This window comes from Solanum verrucosum, unplaced genomic scaffold (assembly GCF_900185275.1).
Source record: "Solanum verrucosum unplaced genomic scaffold, falcon-dt-bn FXZP01000284.1, whole genome shotgun sequence".
Lineage (NCBI taxonomy): Eukaryota > Viridiplantae > Streptophyta > Magnoliopsida > Solanales > Solanaceae > Solanum > Solanum verrucosum.
This window is the reverse complement of record NW_026019936.1, coordinates 2357276-2373512: the sequence shown is the minus strand read 5'-3', so window position 1 is coordinate 2373512 and position 16237 is coordinate 2357276. Positions and strand designations below refer to the sequence as shown.

General features: G+C 33.3%; 1 protein-coding gene across 3 annotated transcripts; it reads right to left on the bottom strand.

The window, feature by feature from the left end:
- Window positions 1–1595: 1595 nt before the first annotated feature.
- Window positions 1596–13746, bottom strand: LOC125837698 (histone-lysine N-methyltransferase ASHH3-like). Of its 3 annotated transcripts, none has more exons than XM_049516782.1 (14): window positions 13642–13746; window positions 12115–12174; window positions 10525–10660; window positions 10201–10312; window positions 8274–8373; window positions 6750–6828; window positions 6489–6660; window positions 6281–6361; window positions 5986–6166; window positions 4310–4337; window positions 4130–4220; window positions 2799–2889; window positions 2626–2704; window positions 1596–2091 (listed from the first exon to the last, which is right to left on the bottom strand). In XM_049516782.1, exons 2-13 carry the CDS (start codon window positions 12136–12138, stop codon window positions 2630–2632), a joined length of 1170 nt encoding a protein of 389 aa, XP_049372739.1. In that variant the 5' UTR covers window positions 12139–12174; window positions 13642–13746; the 3' UTR covers window positions 1596–2091; window positions 2626–2629. The 3 variants fall into 3 exon arrangements, with proteins under 3 accessions (XP_049372739.1, XP_049372735.1, XP_049372746.1); XM_049516778.1 differs by having other exon boundaries at window positions 13648–13721; XM_049516789.1 differs by having other exon boundaries at window positions 1745–2091; window positions 6034–6166; window positions 13642–13736.
- Between the last annotated feature and the right edge of the window lie 2491 nt (window positions 13747–16237).

Sequence of the window (16237 nt, the reverse complement as noted above, 5' to 3'; positions counted from 1 at the left end):
GAAGAAAGATAATGGTGGCGGGAAAAAGAAACCTTCTTATATATGGACTTGGGCCTTATATAGGCTTTTTGGGCCACTTTCCGTGAGTTTTCGAAATTATCGTTTGCGCTAGATTTTGATCCTCAAATACATGTATATTACGTGTTTAGATAAATTGAGTCAAAATTACGTATATTTTTTTCTTGATAATGTATTCAAGTAGATTCGTTTGTATATGAGATTATTAACTCTCGTGTTCGCCTCTCTCCCATATGTTATCTGTATTTTCAGAATGTATCTGGCATCTCAGATACATGTATTTAGTGTGATCCACATGTATATGACTCTCGTTTGTATTCATTCTATCTCGCTCTGGCCTCTCGCGCTATGTATCTTTATTTCACAGTGTATATGGTAGCAAAAAATACATATATCTAATATCTGACTTGAAATCTGATATGAAATTATTAATTAGTGAGAAAATATATAATTAATACAATTTCAAACTATATAAAGAATTGAAAAATATGATAGAAATGTTTGTGTAATTAGGTAGTTTTTCTTATTTGAGAGGTAAATTTCATAAATATACAATAAAGTAGTTTCATTTGCACCAAATATATTCAAGTTTTTATTTTCATAAAAAAAAGGCTAAAATTAACAATATATGTACATGTAACAAAAATTATTTTCAACAAAATGGTCATATGTCTATACAATGTATCGATATTGTATAAATAGTTGATGTAATATATCAGTGATATAAATACATCTATATACATTGCATAATGATTTTTTTTTCAATCATAACTAACTCAAATCTCCACTAAACAATCTCAAGATTTAGATATGAGTTCCTCTCAATATTTTGAATCTTTTTGATATATTATTCACTCGAAACATTTTACATTTACAACACGTGATTTTTAAAGTCAAGCTTTCAACATTGAAAAAGAAGAAGAAGAAGAAGCAATTAAGGCAAATTAAGGTGCCGAAGTGATAATTATAATAAAAAATCTCATAGTGGATTTTGGGTTATAATTATCATTGAGTGACCATTTTGATTAATTTTCCCTTATTTAAGACGTATACAAAAAATTATAAATAAAATATTTTATTACTATTTTAAATTGAAAAAAATTATAGGTCTGAAAATTTGAACTTCATAAATGTGGATATGAAGTTAGGATAAGGTGGGAGTGACTTTTGTAACAGACAAAATAAGAAAAGTAAGCTGAGATTGTTGGGACGTTTAAAGAGGAGGTGCATGGATGCATCAGTAAAGAGGTGCGAGAGGTTGTCCGAAGAAGAATAGGGGTTGGGCGTGATTAGATATACTTACTGAGGACATGCTCGAGATAGGAAAGTGTAGACATCAAATATTAAGATAGAATAATGGTAAGTATAGTATTCGTGTAATATCTTATTCTTCATTTTTACTGCTAACCCAAGATTCACACACAAATAACTTAAATAGCACGTGTAACATGAGTTACTTGGTGCAAAATCCCACATATCCCGTGTATTCCCACAAGTGTAGTCTGACCTTGTGAAAATAGAGAGATTGTTTCCGATAGACCTTCGACACAAATAAAGCATATCAAAATCACAACACTAATGAACTATATAACTTTGCAAGTTAAAGAAATTGTGAAACCAAATATTCTTTTGGAGGCCAAAAGAGTGCATTGAATAAGAAAACATAACAAGGACTATACCACAATCCCAAGCAAGTTGGGATCGGCTATTTGAATCCTCAACTACACACGAATATCGAGAGCTAACAAATCCATCTTTACGACTAGTAAATAAATTATGATCCACAGAGTCAACTTGTTTCTCGGGGGACATCCGATATAATTGAAACAGGGTGAGCTATTGTTACATTTGTTGTGCTAATGCATCGGAAAGAATCATCAGAACTTCCCTCTCCAGTAAAAGGAAGAGTGAACTGACATTATCACCCGAAAGAATATGTTAAAGGAAACTTTGCACATTTGGTACAGCAGGAGCAAAGCTAGAGGACACTTTGCAATTTTGGATTGTAAGAATATGTCGCGTATCAGCTACTGAGGTTGAATCATGTATATCTTTATTTCGACAGCTTAAGACCTGCAAAAACACTCGTTCCGTTATGGATTCCATTGAAAACAACAACAACAACAACAATGCCTCAACCCCAAACAAGTTGGAGTGGGCTATATGAATCCTCACTGATGAGATCGCTCCATTCAACCTAATCTCATACGAATATTATACAAAATAGAAATAAAAGGTACTACTACAAGTTCTCTGTATTTTGTACTGGTGTATAAATCTCTGATGCTCGGACTCATTAAAAAGAAGTCGACCAGTGCGCGAGGATTGTGCATTTTTAGAGGATTCGTCTGCGGCAGTGTTTTTGGAAAGTCTGAGCACCATAGATTAAAATTCACCCTTTTAACCTGAACTAGGTACATGGATCCATTTCAACTGCAGTACAACAAGTAGTTCAGGGGAGGCTGCGTGTATGCAGACCTTGACTTTGGTGAGGTTGGGAAGCTGTTTCTGAGACACTTGGCTCAAGAAAATCGTTTTTCGGGATTTCAACAACACTAGGAAACAAATAATAGGTTGAAAATTCAATAAAAAGTTGGGACAAAATACCTGATTAAGCAAAGTTACAAAATCCCCAATCTTCTTTTGACATGTCAAGGTGCTCAACACTACCGTCTTCAAACATGATCTGTTAGGGCGGGTGGGGGATGAGAACAAGAGTAAATCTTCAGCCAAATCACGGGTGTCCAAGTTACACGCTAAAAAATTCAAAACTTCCTTACCAAATGTTTTTTGGTGATGCTGTCAAACTGTTTAATGATTCCAAAGGAACTGGAAACATCAGGTATTCGAGACTCCAGTGAATCAACAGGACTGAAAAGTGTAACATGAACAAACAGATGAGAAGAAACCAAATAATAAATGTCCAACTAATGGATAGAGTTCCCACAGAGAAATTTCTCCAGGAAGTCTACAGGACTGAAAAATGTAAAAATATGAACAAATAAATGAGAAGAAACCGAAGATTAAACGGCCAACCAATTAATAGAGTATCCAACAGAGAAACTTGCTAGCTTCTACGTTTAATAGCTATTTCTTTAAATATTAAGTTAACAAGATCGACATCACTTTCATACTTGGTTACCACACACACACAAAGTTAGTAGACAATTCCTAATGCAAAGAATGTTTAGTACGAACCTGAGGATTACATAAGAAAAAGTTACAAAGAGACCTTAAAAAAGAGATGCTATGTGAAAAGAAACCATGGAGATCACATGTGAAATAAATTTCTAATTACTCTCTGAATAGAAATAAATAGAAGGTTTCGTGAAAATATCTCAGCATTTAAAATTGAAATCTGACGTTTGAATAGACTTTCTAGAGAACTAAGAAATACTTCAAAGTAAAAAAAAAAAGAAGCTAAACATTATGAAAGTGGAAGCTAAAATACTATACTCCAACCGCCAAAGCTCATATTTAGGCTATATATATTAGATGTCTAAGTGATTTGATTCCTTTCTTAATGCACTTTCTCAGTCATATGTACACAGACAGCTGATTTATGACTAAAATGGAGAAAAACTGGAGCACGTATGGAAGCTTGCAATCTTTCTCTCTTTCCTAATAGACAGAGTCACAGAACAGCATTAGGTGACAAAAGGAAATATATTTTACTCAGACATGGCCACAACTTATATAACTGTCGCTAGCTATAATGCATAATCTGTTCTGCACATAAAAGATAAGTTCAATCTATAGCACTATTCAAGTTCAAGATTTTATGTACTTAATTACACTACAGAAACGGTCATGGGGATCAAAATATACAAGTTTTGAACCTCAATCTATAAACTTTTAAAAGATCTTATTATTATTATTTTTTATTTTTTATTTTTTAAAACAAGACTCCAAGATTACTGAAAGTAAAACCATAAGATAGTAGTAATAGAAAACAACAATAAAGATAACATATATATTAAATATAATTGGTAACTCAATCACAAATTTTTCATAGAACAAGAACTTGCTGATTTTCCATCACTTGCCAGTAGAAAATGCAAGAAGTGCCTATATTAATAAAAATAATATGCAACCGTACAGACCGACATACCTCTGGTCAGAAGAGCGAATTATTCTTATAATTTGACCTGTGCAATTCCGAGGATGCTGGATTCTCCAAGCAGAGTCAAAACTCCAATTTCCTAAACAGGATGAGGCCCGAGTTAAATCAAAGAAAATTTAACTTCACTAACAAAGATATGCTTGTAGGTCAAATGAATACATAACCTACCTTTTGGGGGAAGTTCAGTTAGAGAATCCTGGAATATAAGTGAAGAAAAGGTTAACAAGTACATTAGTACAATATCGGGAGAAATAGATATTTTAGTACAGGAATCTGAAGGATACTAGAAGAGCTTTTGATATAGCCTCTTTGGGAAACAAAATGTATGCAACTAATTGATCTGTATCCATCAATGGAAACAAAGGTAGTAAAATGGGAGAACTATGAAGGAAATAAGCAGAAGAGGAAACAAATCTATAACTTGGCCTTGGAAGGAAGTGCAAACGAGATGACGAACTTGTTCGTTTTAATAAGTATAAACTTTAGTGAGGAAATATTCTCAGTGTTATCCTATCAAACAAGTAAATGGGCTTGAGGGAGACTAATTTCCTCATCTTGTTCTCTTATTTTCCTCTTTGCACATATCAAAGTTATCTGTCTTCACTTCTTATGAGAATTAAACAAGGGAAAAGAATTTCAAAACCATCTCTTCCTTAATAACATCATTTTGCGAAGAAGATATAGAAAAAGAAACAAATCCGAGAAAAGAAAGAATAACAAGAAAACAAATCAGAAAAAAAGAAGAAACAGTTAGCCTTACTCAAATCTAGAGTGCTTTGCAACTCCTTTAAAATATTCACATGTAAATACATTTATGAAGCAAGAACCAAAACAGATTACCAGAACATTATTGACACCACTCTTATCAATTTCAGGAAAGAGCTGGCTAGTGGCTAGTTAGATTAAAGTTCAAACATTGCAAAATGCCAAAACCATGTCCTAATTAGTGAAATAACATATTTTAAACCCGCCTAAGAATGATCTCCCTATATCATCCAAGTCTGGTGAAATTGAGACAGGCATCTAACACTCTTAACTCAGGCTCATAGATCTGGGAATACCATGGGGTTGGTCTCTACCAAACACAAACAATGCTGTCAGTCATCCAACTAGTCATGAACGATTCGCCAACCATGTTCATCTTACTAGAAACCATAACAGGATATGAACCTATAACATACTTAAATGTACCAATTACCATTGTGCAATCTTCGCACTTTTACCTCAGAAAAAGTAGGTCTGTTTCATCTTCACATATATTACTCATGATCCTCGTGTTGCCTTTCTTTAACCTCTAGTCCACATAGAGTTTAAAATTGTTTTGTGTTTTTCTACAAACATATAAATACAGGTCGTGTCAAAAAATGAACACATAAAACCTCATAAATGGGCTATCTTATAATATTTCTCTTATTTTCCATCTTTACTTTCCAACAAATGCAAGAAGTTCCATTGTCAGAACAAATCTTGTCATTTTGATATAGGAAAGTGATCTTCAAAGTATCTTTCCAGGGAAAAGCAGCAGGTCTTCAACAGGTTGGCCCCTGCCCAATCGGAAAAAGGAATGGACACACTACTTTTAGACAGTAATTCCAAGTACCTGTCCTCTTTATGTCTTCCTCTGACAAAATTCAGAAAGGAACAGAAAGATGTTGGCTCAATAAAACTGAAGGTCTAATCTGTTATCAGTTTCATCTTCACAAATCACCACAACAATTATGGACCAGTACTAACAAACTGAGTCATAAAACTAGACGGTAAACGTCCAAGCCAAAAGAATGATTCCAGATGACACACACTGCTCTTGTATCTCAGATGTTAACAGACAGAGCAGAGGTACATACATGTTTTGCAGATAGCAGTACTTTCTCTTTGGGGAAGGGCGCCGCTACCTGGCATGCCACTAGCTTTAGTGCAGCAGCATCTGAAGAAGTAAGTTTTAGTTTGTTAGGTCTGATTCCCAGCTTTCGCTTGCAATTTATAGCACCACAGTGACAATCTTGATCTGCACCAAATTGAACAAACCTGCTAAACTTGTTAGATGAAGGGCGAATGCACACTCTGAGATAACAGACTGCTGACTGAAGATGCTAGGATGACAGAAAACAAACAAAACAAAAAATCATTCAATGTCCATACTGATAATCGTAGGTCAGATGCTCGCCCCTTTTAATGTCACGTGTCGCAAATATGCCAATTCTTGTCTCACCATCAATCATCCTGGAAATATGATTGAGCATGAAAACAAATAAATCACGCAATAGGTTGATATCCCTTGACACTTGACAGATGGTTTGAATTTGAGAGAACTACAAATAATTAGTACATATTAATGACAATTATATACCATCTCTGCATCTCAGTATTTGGACAACAGCTATGATTAATGTATCTGGATTTGTTTCCCTTATAAGTGGCATCAATCACCATATTCCTATTGATCTCACACAAGTAAAAATTTGTTTCCCCACTGTGCTTCAATTTCCAAAGTCGCTCTTCACATGTCTTGTCATCAATAACTGCAGTTGTAACTTACTAAATTAAGAGCTCAGAATGAACATAACATGAACTATTATTCATATTAAGCAAGAAACTGAAAAAACTTCACCTTCTCCAACATACTCTACAACAAACTCTTTTGTCTTGATATCTTCATCTGCCACAATCCCAGTGCCACATTTCTCAGTCTGCATGTTATGTGTCAACAAAACTTGATTTTCTTAGATGATTATTGCTTGGTTTTCAAAAGAAACGAAAAATAAGAAGAATACAAAATAACCAACGTTTCTTTACTTCTTCACCAGATACGTGACTGAATTAAATGCAAAAATAGATATGAAAAATGGTACCAGCCTGCACTTTTGATGCGAATTGTACTTCGCTTGCAATTGAAAAGTGTTGATGGTCATTTTTGGTAAAAATTGATGAATGTGGTATTTTGAGAAAGGATTTATGAGGGTCCTTTTGCTTAATTACCCCTCTTATATACGTTGGTAAAGGCTAGGTTTTTAAGAAATAAAGACCACAAAGAAGTGAAGAACATTATTGAAAATTATACTCATCCTACCTTCAGTGCTCCACAAAGGTTAGTACACCTCATATGACAAGACATGACATGAAAACCTAGAACTTCTTTCAATAGATCCTATATTGGATCAGTAGAGTTTCTTCCCACTAGATGTTTTAGAACACGTAAAGATAGGTAACTTCTATGCTAGATATGAAACCCCACTACAAAGAAAGGTTAAGAACAAGCATCCTTGAAGGTTTTTTAAACTTACTAGACCAGACCTGTTATGAACAAGACCAAACATAGTTGCCCAAGTTTTCCCTGCCCTCAGGTAGACAAAAATATCTACGTACATAATATTAACTTTCAGTAGACAAAAATATCTACGTAGATAATATTAACTTTCTTTCTTGCAAACTATCTTAAAATTAGGTGCATCCTTTACGATATATACCCCCTCTATGCCAAAAGTTTTTTCTAATTTCACTTCCCAAGAGTCTAAAGAAAATAGTACTTCGACTTAAGTTTTGAAATGTATTTTGCCGCCATTTTTGATATGGGAGAAATTGCAAATGAAAGTGCTTCTGTGCAGTTTATAAGTATCTAAATTTCATTTCAACAGGCAACTAATTTATGTCTGATTTAAGACTGAAATCACTCAATCAGCCAATTTGACCCTACAAAAATGACAATGGTCTATATTTTAAATTGCACATTTATGTGTTTAAATTTTTGTTTTGGCTGGCCAAAAATGTGCAACCCTTGAAGTAATCAACACTTAAGACTCACTCACACATAATGTTTCACGTGGAAACCTGTAATTATTTTTATTTATTTAATTAAATTTTCTTATGATCAAACCAGCTTGACATATAGTTTACTTGTCGGAGAATGTACCTCTTAAAAGTGGAAATAAGAAACATCAGGTTCTAAGCAAAGTTCCTTGGCATCAGTTGTCAGAAAAATGAAAATTTACATGAGAAAGGAATTGTCTACAAACTTTTGCAAAAGACAAAGAAATGACTAATAACGACAAGGTCATAAATGATGACTACAAGCTGTCAAAATATCGCAATAACTAACATCAGTCCAAATATCTATGTTAAAAGTTTATGTGCATACCTTCACTATTTTCATCTTCTTCACAGGACGTTGATGGAATGGCTTATTCAGACAAGAACTCCCACATTTACATCCCGAGGTGCAGCTAGACCATAGCATGCTGCAAGAAAGAGCGAAGTGAAATAACTAACAAACCCACGATTTTAAAGATGGTTTAAATGTCAGAAAAGATGCTGAAAGAAGTATATCTTTTGCGCCGTAGGTGCTACTTCGTCGGATTAAGGTTTGCATAAGATAATTCCAACATAATCTCACATTTTGGTGCATCTGTGATAGGATGATTCGTTAAATCATCTGAAGAAGTCTCACCATTTAATTTATGGGAGGGGGGCGATTGTTGTCTGGGGATAACTTTTGCTGGATAAACACCTATTATGATATTTAACATGTTAAGGCTTCTTTCTTTTACCCAACTGAAGCCTTTCCTACATTCCCTTTCATCAAAGTCCAGCTTTCCTCCCATGATCTCACCTTAAACCTTATGCCAGGAACCTTGCTCTCTACCACTTACAGCATAGTCAAAAGCTGCCTCCCTCGCCATTGAGAACACCCCACCCCTGCAAGCTCTATACTCGCAGATTAAACCACCACCACACCATGCAAGCCCTCCCCTCTCCCCTTCTGTCCTTCTTCCCCTCCCGTATTCCTACCAAAATACTCAACCCACACCCAACTTCTCCTTTTCTATTTCCCTTTTCGTTTCCCCATTCATCCTTCTTTGCGACTTGACTATCTATCACCTTTCTTCTCTTTATCTTTTCTGGGACAAGACTTTCTCCTTTTTCTTAGGCAATTTAAGTTCATTTCTTGAGAAAATAACCAAATACCCCCCCCCCCCCCCCCCCCAAACCTAATCCCATTACCAACTACACACCTATACTTCACGGGGTCTTATGACCTCCTTGACTACAAATGGAATAAATAATCCCTTAAATTGTCAAACTCATATATGTGTAGGATAGTGTGGTGCACGCGTAAATTCTTTAGAAAAATAACATTTCATTTGTTTTCTTATTCCTTTCCTTCTTTTCTTTCTATTCATTATGTTAATTTTCTTTCACTTTCACTTTTTCTTTCTCCTCTATCTCTAGCACTGCCCCCAACCCCCCATACACACAAAGCCACCCAACTCCACCCAGATCTCAATAAACAATATCCCACAATTAGTTTAATTTTCTTTCCATACACTCTTTTCTTCCTCCCTCTCTTCTTATTTATTTCCTTTTTCTGTCACCAGTTGTTAGTTTTTCTCTCCTTTTATGGGATTTTTCTGTTCTTGTTCAATTACCATAACCGATTCTTATACAAAATCCCTAAAATGCTTCTCCTGCCATTTTTATTACTCAAAGTATCTCCGTGTATCTATTTTCTCTATTCTCATAAGAGGAGGGGATTATATTTTGATTTCAAGAAAAACGTATAGAGTGGGTTTTATCATTTTTGGCACATTACCTGCCCACTTGGTTCTCGACATAAACCAGATGGAGTACTGACGAACTCCGACCTACAGCATTCTAATATATTTTTTTACAGTTACAGATCTAATGTTTATTTTTGGGCAACTTTAAAGAGTGATTTGTATGTATCAAAAAAAAAGTCAGATAAAGCAAGAAGAAAAGTGGAAGAAAGGAGAAAAGGAAAAAGTTGCAGGAAAATGTTGTTGGCGAATTCATCTTCTTTGTCTTCTTCTTCTCCGTCAATTACTTTCTCGTCCTCGCCGGCACGGTTGGTGAGTTCCTCCGACAAATATGAAGATTTATCCTCCGTTGGAGATGGAGGTGCTATGGTTGTTGTTTCTTCTTCTCCATGAAACTCCCAATCAACAAATTTATGCAGCAGGTCATACAGATATAATTTCCAAACAATATATTTTAAGTTTCTATCAAAGTTCTGACTGCTAATGAATTTTAATCTAAGTCCTCCTTACCTACAAAGGCAATCCATACCACACACGTCCGAAGATTCTGCTGTTGAACTGCAGGCACAAGATATGCCATCATCTTCTAGCCGCCGCTTACCCTTATTGGTGAGGTATATATCTTCAAGTAGTTAATATCGACACAAATAGAAAAGGAGAAAGGCCAAAAGAAGCTACGGAAAGATAAGAAATAGGTGCACATCAAACAGAACACCATAATCAATTATTTATCAAACAATGTATAGGACTAAGAGATATTTAATTAGGAAACAGACTACCAAACTTTTATCATGCATCTATAAATCCATGTTAACTATTTCTATTGAAGGATACTTCGCCTTATAGAGGTATAGGGATAGGGAGTGGGTTGCCATTTACTCAACCAATCTGGAAGTTCAAAGTCAACAGGATCTCCAATTTTGCTTGTTAATTTGTTGAATACATTCCCTATCCCACCACGGGTAGCACTCTGTACAGAAAAAGAAAACAAATGCATATTAAGAAGATGTTGAGATCACAAACATAAACACACGCACACACCAGACTCCATAAGAAGAAGCTCACTAACAATCATATAAGAACAAGATATCAGCATTCTCATAGGATTTTTAGCTGACATGTTTCCACCATTACACTACTCAGGCTTTACCGTTGCTAAAACTATAAAATACCAAATTTTCAAATAAAGGAATAGCCCAGGCAAAAGAATATAAGAAAACAGCAAATATATAATGGATCCTCCTAATCAGGCTATACCAATAAAAGAATAGTTAAGCCGGAAAAAAATCAGAAAAGCAGATTAGGGACAATTTGTCTACAACAGCAAATGATGTGTGCAGCCGCAGATAATAGACAGCAACAAGAAAGAGTCTGTGTTTGGTCAGTAGCAATTTTTTTTTTTATATAACTGTGGTGCAGGCCATCTTGAGTGCACCTCAACAAATTCCATGGGGTACATGCTAATTCCCACCAGCACAGGTAACTACCACCAAGGCTTGGACATATGGGAAGAGATTACCTAGTGTTTTTGCCTCCATTGAAATTTGAACTTGAACCTCCTGGTTCTCAACCCACTTCATTGACCACAGGGTTACATGTTTAGGTGCGAGCGTGCATATACATTACTTCAAAAATGGATCCTTAACCAAAGAATAAGTTTTAAATGATTGGCATATCATTTAAAACTAGAGCAGTACTGTTTTTTATGTGGTAAAATATTACTGGGATATCCCATTTTCTTTGCTTTAGATTTATTAGAAGAGCGTTTTCTTTACCCTTAGGTGATAATCCCCCCCCCCTTTTTAATTAATTAATGAAGCTATTAGTGCCTTATTTACGATTTTGACATCTTTCGAATAAATAGGACGGAAATAGAAGGCCATGAATAAATATGTGAAATATTCAAGGTCATAACAACCTACCGACACATTTAGAAGTGAAATTTTACCCCTTTTATCAATTACTTCAGGTTTTTGTACCTTCCTTCACTAATTTATCATTTTTCAGAGTAAACAAAGATATGTGCAATGAATATAAGTGTAAAATACAAGGACCGAAAGAATCCACTACTTTTGATAGATTAGCTTGCAGGGCATCAATAAGTAAAAGCACACCATTCTCAACTGCTGCATATTTTTCAAATTAAAATAGAATTCACTTCATAAATGAGATATCTCTAACAAGAAATAATAACAAAGAAAAGAGAGATGGAAGAAAAGAAATGCCAAAACCACAAACTTACTAATAGAACTGAAAAAGAGCACAGGCCTTTATCACGAGAAAGAAAAAAATTGTCTAGATTCAAGTATGTAGCCCCATAATTGACAATGGTACACCAAACAATATAACCTCCTTTGCAAGAAAACTGGACATGAATATTATGCTGAATAAAGAATATAACATGGAAGAAAATCGAATCTAAACCTTCTTCGTAGGCGTAGCAGGCATGGGCTCAATCAAGTAGCAACACTCATTCACTGTAGCCTACAAGGGAAAAAAATAAATGAATCAGTTAGGAAGCAAAGAAGCCAATACAAAATGTAGAACACCACATAACAAATCTCCTATAGAAATATGACTAAAATCCAAGCTTACAAACCAAAGCATATAGTATTAGAGATTGGTGTTAAGCATGCTCCTTGACAAACTTATTTCAATTTATGGACTTGATTCAAAGTGCAAGGGTGAAACTGTCTAATGTTCATCCCGAATATGGACATAGAATCTTCAAAAAAAATTTAAAAAAATTTGAAACTACATAAAAAGTAACATAAGTCACAATAGTAAAACTATTCAAAATATTTAGGAAGTACTTGAAAAGAACCACACTAAAACAAATATCTTTTTGACTCTCTCCAAATAGTAACTTCGACACATAAGGGGTAGTAATTTGTACCAAATAGAAGAAATGTGAGTTCAACACATCAGAACAAAATGGAAACAAGATAAAAGCATCAAAATTTAGAAGAAAAAAAATGGGGAAGAGGAAAATATTCAAAGAAACAAACTAAAACCCATCTTAAAGAACTGCAAATGAAACACATTCCCAATTCTAAATCCAATTAAACAAAGCAAAACACAAAATTTTCAAAATCTTAACAACAGACTCAGATCACTCAACAATATTAGTACAACTCAATAAAATTAGCTTTCTACACTCAAGTCCTACTCTCAAGCAACAAGCTAAGCGCACTTGTTCCACTTCTAGCTCGTTAGGGATAGGATTCCTAAAACCTAAAATCAATAGAGCAGCACAAAACTTGGTGAATTTCCAAACCCACTTACGAAAACTGAAAAAAATACTACATTTTAACTCTAATAGATACTTAAACTCAGTTGTTTTTGCTAGCAAATTTTAGCCAAAAACATTTTTCGGACTCTCAACAACAACAACAGCAACATACACCGTGAAATCACACAAGTGGGGTATGAGGACGGCGGAGTGTAAGCACACCTTACCACTACCTCCCCAATACTTTTTGGACTCTCAGGAACTGACAATTATATTATAACTGATAAGAGTAGCAATTCAAAACAAATCTAGAAAATGTGAATTCAACACACCAGAATCAAATGTAAACGAGATAAAATAATCAAAATTCAAAGAAACAACAAAAAACCCATCTCAAAGAACTGCAAATGAAACACATTCCCAATTCTAAATCTAATAAACAAAGCAAAACACGAAAATTTCAAAAATCTTAAACAACAAACTCAGATCACTCAACAAAATTAGCTTCCCACACTCAGAAAAATCGATAAAACACCACAAAACTTGGCGAATTCCCAAACCCACTTCAGAAAACTGAAAAAAAAAACTACATTTTACCCTCAATTGTTTTTGCTAACAAAACTAAATGTTACAAGAGATGAACAACTCACAGGAGAAATCGAAAGAAGCAAAAAGGGAGAACACCCAGAACAGATAAAGCATAGAAGTGAAGAACGAACCTTTACCGGCGGGAAATGGTAGTCGTCGCCGGCGATTGCCGGAGAAAAAAAAGCCTCCGAGCAGCAAAAAGCAACAGAGAAGAAAGAAAGAGAGGGAGGGAGAGAATGCTTCAAAAAAAAAAGGTAATATAAATAGGTAAAAAAAGATTATATAAAATGGTTTTAATTAATTTAATAAATATAAATAGGTAAAAAAGATATATATAGAAAATTATATAATATTCATCTAATTTTTTTTTTTGTAGATTTATTATTTTTATGTGATAATTTTATAGTAGATTTATTTTTATGTGATAATTTTATAAATTTTGTCGCTAAGATTTAAGGGAAATTGATAAAAAAAAAATAGCTCTTTTTATTTTTATTTACTTTGTTCTTATTTGATTTATCACATCTCTTAAATAATAATAAATAAAATAATAATTTTACTATATCGTTCATAATTATGATAGGTACTTAAATCTTAATTTTTCAAATTAAATATCTATTTTTAGTATAAATATGAATACAACACAAAGAATTTCACTAAATATGAAAAAAAAAAAAAAAAAAGCTAAAAACAATTGAAGTTACATCTCGAAAAGCTGCATAAATGTTAAAAAATACATATATTATTTATATAAGGCATATAATTTTACATGCGTTAAAAAAGATATTTTAATCGAAAACAAATCTATTTGCTCACTAGCTAGATGCATCTCTAAATATGAGTTCCCCACTAAAATCTTGTTTTTAACATTCTTGTCAAGTCTAACATACATAATTTGCTAAATATTTGACAAAAGAAAAAAAGATACATAATTTTATCAAATTTAGTTAGTATTTGGTTATAGATTTAAAATTTTTATTTTTAAATGTATGTTTGACGATGAAATTTGATTAGATTTTAAAAATCTATTCTGCAAAAATTATTTTCAACCTTTTGAAAATTGAGTTGGGTACAGATTAATTTTTGGGTCTTGCACTCACATAATTTTATTTTTGGGGGAATTTTCAAAAATAGCTACAGTACCTCTTTAACTATAATTTGCTTATGTGCACATCATAGCTATAGTTTAAATAGTTATTATGATTCTGGTTTTGTATAATTCGTCCTTTTATAATTATACAAAATTTATTTAATTATATCTAACTGATTATGTGGTAATGAAAGAAAACAATTGCTTAATAAAGGTCATTTAGTTTAATTAGAACACATTACCAAAACTAAGTCTTCTTCTTGATGAAACACAAAGTATTCATTGTTTTCATTCAATCAAAGCTTCTTTAGTATTAGAATGGAAACAATTGATTTTTTTTTGTGATTTAAACAACGAAAAGATAAACATAACAATCTATCCATTACGAGTTGTATATTCTTTTATGTATATGTATTTCATATATTTCTTGGCTAATTCCTGTTTAATTTGTATTAAGATCCGTAAGAATGGTTAAAATATGAAGTAGTTGATTTGTTTGAAATAATTTGTAGATGTATATAATTTGTATCGAATTCCATACTAAGTTTGTTTGTGTGTGATTTTGTCTAAACATATTGTATATAATTGAGTAATTTTCGATTACTTGTATCAGTTGTATATGTTACAATTTGATTTGTATATTAGATAGATTTTATACAAGTTGTGGTGATTCTTTGTCTAAACATATTGTGATTTATGAAAAAAAATCTTATTTTTATCAGTTCTGTATATGTTACTGTTTGATATATTAGATACAATTATACAAGTAGTTATAAATTTTAAGTCAACAAATGTATATAATTGAGTAATTTTCAATTACTTTTATCAGCTTTGTATTAGTTCATACAATTGTATTTGGATACAAATGGTATTTGTTAATATATTTGATACAATAGACTTGTATGAACAAATTGAATACAAATTAATTGTATTTGTAATACAATTATTGATCAGATATACAAATCAATTGTATATATCCCGCCTCTCTTCTTTCTCACATAAGCCTTTCTCATCCATCTTCCAATCTCGCTTGCCTCGCTCCTCCTTATTGTAGTTAGTTTTGATACAAAATAATTGTATTCATGATACAATTATCAATCAAATATACAAATATACCTCTCACTTTTCTTCTTTCGCTCCCAAATCTCGCCCTCCTCTGTCCTCTATCTCTCAATCTCACTCGCCTCTTTTCCCCCTTTAACATGTATCTACGAATCACAATTAATCCTAAACTATAGTCATTTTTGAAAATTTTCGCTTATTTAAATGACTAGTTTAAACCAACCTAAACTTAGGATATCTGTGATACAATTAGCAATTAGATATACAAATCAATTGTATATCTCCCGCCTCTCTCTTCTTTCTCTCAAAAGCCTTTCTCTTCCATCTTCCAACCTCGCTTGCCTCTTTGCTTCTTATAGTAGCTAGTTTTGATACAAAACAATTGTATTCGTCATACAATTATCGATCAGATATCTCTCACTTTTCTCCTTTCACTCTCAAATCTCGCTCTCTCTCAATCTCACGCGTCTCTCTCCCCCTTTTAACATGTATCTACGAATTACAGTTAATTTTAAACTATAGTCATTTTAAACGTTTTCTCTTATTTAAATGACTAGATTGAACCTATCCAAACT